Below are 5,100 nucleotides of genomic sequence, written 5' to 3'. Positions count from 1 at the left end.
ATTTATTCACGTTTTGTATTTTGGAGGCGCGCGCGTGGCGACAGCGTCGAAGCGCGATGAACATCTCGCACCGGAGCTAACGAACCTGTTTTACGCTTTGATTGAGCAAGACCCAGCGAAGGAAGAATCCGCCGAGAATGTTTATTCATACACTCCCGTCCCTCTTTGTTTTCTTTCTTCTGTCGTTTATAGAATGGTTTATCTTTACAGCTCGCCCCGAGTAATTCCTCTTTCGCGGTGATAGACATCGAAGTAAACCAAGACGACACAAGATAATCCTCACTTTTCTTTCTCGTCTTCGCCAATTCCTAACCTCACTGTTTGTTTCGCAGTCTGCAATCTCTTCCGAATGCCAGCGGAAGCCATGCCGCAGGGGAAGCGAGTCAACCTGGGGTCTGCGAAGACTGACCCAGAAATTCTGAGCTACCATCCGCAGGAATTAAAGAGAGTCGTAGATAGCCATCTTCCTTATTTATTATCCTTACTCCTAAGAACCGCCCCTGAAGAAGCCTCGACGTCGGGGTATATAAGCTCGTGCCGGTAGCTGCAGAATCATCGGAAACTCGTCTTCGAGCTTCTACCTGCTACACCATGAACTCCCTCGTAAGTTGTTTGTTCCTTTTTAATGATTTCTATTTCGTTCAAAAAATGTTGTTTTCTTTGAGAAAGTTGCGTCCTAAGCACGTTTTCGAAAGTTGCATTTGATCTTCGCCTCCACCGTCATCTTGGAAGATGTTTTTATCTGGTTCCAAATGTTGATTACAGTTTTCGGGCAGTACTGCTAGATTTGGTCTCGGTCAACATTTCTGTTTTACAGTTCCTACCCTGAGCCATAGGAATCGCCTTTACCCTGTTATCGGCAGTTCTGAAATGCAGCTAGCAGACGCATGGTCAAGAGAAAGAATTGTATTATAATCGGCCATTACTAGAATTTTAGAATTCAAGATATCTTTCTAAAAGTACATTCTGTCCTCCTTTTTTTCTATTTCAACGTCATGCAAATAAGAGAATAATAAGTGATCACCGATTTCAATTAAGTACCTTGATGTGCCTCATACAGTAATCGTGTGGCATAACTGCCTACATGCATTTTTACTGAACACCCCCGACACCAATCCAGATCGCTTCTATTGGAGGAAAGATTTGTCAGCTAACTTATGCCAGTCACTCATTCAAACCCCGTTTCTCTTAAATGATTGTCACTGGAGCTTTTTTTCTGTTCAAGTAGAGCCCTCAAGTAGAAACATACCTTACAAATGACCGAAAAACTAAGTTCGGAGGAATCCTCAATACCACGGACGAGATTTAGTAGGCAAGAGCTTCTTCAAGACGGTTCATTTAGAGACTAAGCGTTGAACGAGCTAAACCTCTCAATGAAACGTTGACTGCCTGGGACAAGCTTCCCTAGAGGTGTTGCTTCGAGCTTTGTAGCCAAAGCATAGTCTCCTGCAAAAAAGTTTTCGTTGCTACTTTATGGTGTCATTGAACTTCGGAACATCCTTTACTTGATATACCAATGAAAGTGAATTTTGCTCATCAATATTCTAGAAGTTGGAGAACTGCTCTATATAGACACACCAATTCTGACTGTATTAGAGCTGTGCTCACAAGTTACGATACCACATTTGACTGCTAAAGGACCTATGGTAGGATCGACAGTTTATGGATGTCAATTAGATTATTAGTTTAGCTTCCTCTGTATTATAATAGCCATTCACTGTGAGTCCAAAGTCATGAAGTCAGTGCCTGCAGATCTAAAAAGCCTTACTTTTTTTTTGAAATTGTAGAAGGGCATATTGTATGTTGTTTGCCCTGACCAGCTGCCAGACATTTCTAACATGAGCAGCATTGAAGGTAGAGCGTATGTCGCTTGTAAGGAATGTTTACTTATTTTGCATAGTTAAATTCCCAAACTATCAATACAATGAAACGATTAGTCCACAAACTTTGTTCGCATAGATCACGAAGGTATAGTGCTTAGTTAGAGAAAGATAGCATTTCTGGACAGACGTGTTTGTTGGGTGCACTTCAGTAACGCTGAAGCGTCATCGCCCTTGTAGATTGAGCATTTCTTTCATGTCTATGAGTGCATATCCTTACACGTTCGTGCAGCAAAAAGGGATACAGGTCCAGTAAGAAATGTTGCGGGCGAGACCCTTATTTGCATTTCCTTTCTATTCCAGACTATCGCTGGTTTCTTCTGCCTTCTCGGCGCTGCTCTCGGTGCCAACGTCGCTGGATACGGCGTCGGATACGGACACGCCCTCGGATATGGCGGATACGCCGGATACGGTGGTTACGGCCGAACGGTCGTGGCGGCCGCCCCCGCCGTTTCCTACAGACACGGATATGGAGGTCTCGGCTACGGCTATGGCGGTCTCGGCTACGGTGGCTACGGATACGGCGCCGGTCTCGGCTACGGCTATGGAGGCTACGGCCGCAGCGTCCTTGCCGCCGCACCAGTCGCGGCTGTCGCAGCTCCAGTGGCGCGTGTAGCACATGTCGCCCACGTCGCCGCCCCGGTTGCGCACGTTGCCCATGTTGCTGCTCCAGTCGCCGCTGTCCATGCTCCAGTCGCCGCTGTCAGCTACAGACATGGCTATGGCGCCGGTCTCGGCTATGGCTACGGAGGTCTCGGCTACGGCTATGGTGGTCTCGGCTACGGCTACGGTGGTCTTGGATACGGATACGGCGGTCTCGGTTACGGATACGGAGGATACGGCCGTGGAGTTGTTGCCGCCGCTCCTGTTGCCCGCGTTGCCCATGTCGCCGCCGCCCCTGTGGCCGTTGCAGCACCAGTTGCCCGTGTCGCCCATGTAGCTGCCCCAGTAGCCGCCGTCCACGCTCCAGTCGCTGCTGTCAGCTACAGACACGGCTACGGAGCCGGCCTTGGTTACGGCTATGGCGGTCTCGGCTACGGCTATGGCGGTCTCGGCTACGGCTACGGCGGTCTTGGATACGGATACGGCGGTCTCGGTTACGGATACGGAGGATACGGCCGTGGAGTTGTTGCCGCTGCCCCTGTCGCCCGCGTTGCCCATGTCGCCGCCGCCCCTGTGGCCGTTGCAGCACCAGTCGCCCGTGTCGCCCATGTGGCTGCCCCAGTAGCCGCCGTCCACGCTCCAGTCGCTGCTGTCAGCTACAGACATGGCTACGGAGCCGGCCTTGGTTACGGCTATGGCGGTCTCGGCTATGGCTATGGCGGTCTTGGGTACGGATATGGCGGTCTCGGTTACGGATACGGAGGATACGGCCGTGGAGTTGTTGCCGCCGCCCCTGTCGCCCGCGTCGCCCATGTCGCTGCCGCCCCTGTGGCTGTTGCAGCTCCAGTCGCCCACGTCGCCGCCGCCCCTGTGGCCGTTGCAGCTCCAGTAGCCCGTGTCGCCCACGTCGCCACCCCGGTCGCCGTCGGCTACGGGCACGGCTACGGTTACGGCGCTGGCCTTGGCTATGGCGCTGGCCTCGGATATGGCTACGGAACCGGTCTTCGTTATGGCTACGGCGCTGGTCTCGGCTACGGCTATGGCAGCAGCCTCGGATACGGCTATGGTAGCAGCCTCGGATACGGCAGCAGCCTTGGCTACGGCTACGGTCTTGGTCTTGGACACGGCTACAGTGCTCTTGGACATGGTGGCCTGGGATACGGTGGTTTCAGCTACGGTGCCGGTCTCTACAACGGATATAGCTACGGCAAGCGCCGTTAATTTGCCGCGGTCTGAAAGGCCCCTCTGAGTTGCGGTTCTAATGACGCCGTTACGAGCCTGCAGCCATTGCACGTCCATGTATTCTGGATGCTTGTGTTCATCGTGTGTGCCGATATTCTGTTGTTTAATGAAGTGTCGACTGTCTGCTGAATGTTTGGTTGTGCGTGGCACTGCAGGAGTCATATTGTTTGCGGCCTAGCTGGATTCCGGGCAGGGGGGCTTGTACATTGACATTTGACGAATAAAACAGTCAGTCATTGAGCATTCTGGTAACTGTTTTGGTTCCTTGAGACTGCTTTATGGTGTAATGCCCACCTCAAGTTTTCATTGAAAGTGCTATTTCGGATTTTACATAATTAGTGGTCCTACTATCCACGGCAACTCATCGATGACACGAGTAAGCTCCTCTCTTCTCCTCACAGCGGGTCTTGCGTCCATCTCTACTCTCTTTTTCTCGCTGTATATAACAGTTATATCTCTCTTTTTCTTTGCCTCTCCACATTTCTCTCCTCCCTTTTCATCTCTAGTTTCTTTTTCTTCTTTCCTTTTTGCAGGATATACACTTGCTACAACTAACCCAGAGATTTAGTGTTCCCAATTTGCCACCAAAAGGGAAATCCCAAGCATCTAAGACAAAGGCGTCTTTAGCTTTCTTTTAATGCAATAAAACGCTTAATTTCAGGCATAAAAAAAAAAAATCAGTATTTTTACAAGATATGCATACCCAATGAGGCCCAATACAAGGCAATAATATAATTATATGATAACAGAACACTTGTCACTGGCCATTAAAGGAGGTTTATAGGCTAGTGGAGAGGAGTTGATCAAATTTATTCACGGCGATCATTACTTAATATTAGAATAATCAAAATTTAATAATTTCTCGCCTTGTTAATTGGCATTGCGCTAGTGTGACAAGCATATCTTTGGCTTGTGACCATCAGAAAGGGCACCGATAAACTAGACGCGCTGAAAGAAACGAATACATGGCTTTAAAGTCGGCCACACATGGAACCCTTCGAGGGGCAGGGAGCGCGCTTTGTACTGTTCAATACAGAACAACATCTTACAGCACGTTTAGCATAGCACTCTACGTTTCTCAGTGAGAATCAGCTTCTTTCCAGTCGGTACAATGTATCTATCGGGTCGTTTGATATCAAATCAAACACACTGTTCGATTTGTTTTCTCGACTTTATGTTTTGACACTAGTCAGTATTTAAAAAAAAAATTCCAGATCGAATGGGGTTTATTACAATAATATACATCTTTAATAAAGTCAAATATAATATTCCCCCAAAACGACCTTTCTAATTCAATCGACACAAGCCTGCAGTCTTTCAGGCTGAAAACTAAAGGGTCTAAACCTTGCAATGTAACCAACTTGCGGATGCTACC

At 48.7% G+C, this 5,100-nt stretch overlaps 1 protein-coding gene across 1 annotated transcript; it reads left to right on the top strand.

Moving 5' to 3' along the window:
• The first annotated feature begins 591 nt into the window (after positions 1-591).
• On the top strand, positions 592-4,363 carry LOC115312071 (cuticle protein 63-like). The gene is made up of 7 exons (XM_042286057.1): positions 592-603; positions 2,184-2,309; positions 2,739-2,825; positions 2,870-2,882; positions 2,992-3,076; positions 3,296-3,437; positions 4,259-4,363. The coding sequence occupies exons 1-7, from the start codon at positions 592-594 to the stop codon at positions 4,361-4,363; spliced, it is 570 nt and encodes a 189-aa protein (XP_042141991.1).
• Positions 4,364-5,100: the final 737 nt, after the last annotated feature.

This window comes from Ixodes scapularis, unplaced genomic scaffold (assembly GCF_016920785.2).
Source record: "Ixodes scapularis isolate PalLabHiFi unplaced genomic scaffold, ASM1692078v2 PGA_scaffold6__148_contigs__length_123643588, whole genome shotgun sequence".
Lineage (NCBI taxonomy): Eukaryota > Metazoa > Arthropoda > Arachnida > Ixodida > Ixodidae > Ixodes > Ixodes scapularis.
This window is presented reverse-complemented; position numbering and strand designations above follow the sequence as displayed.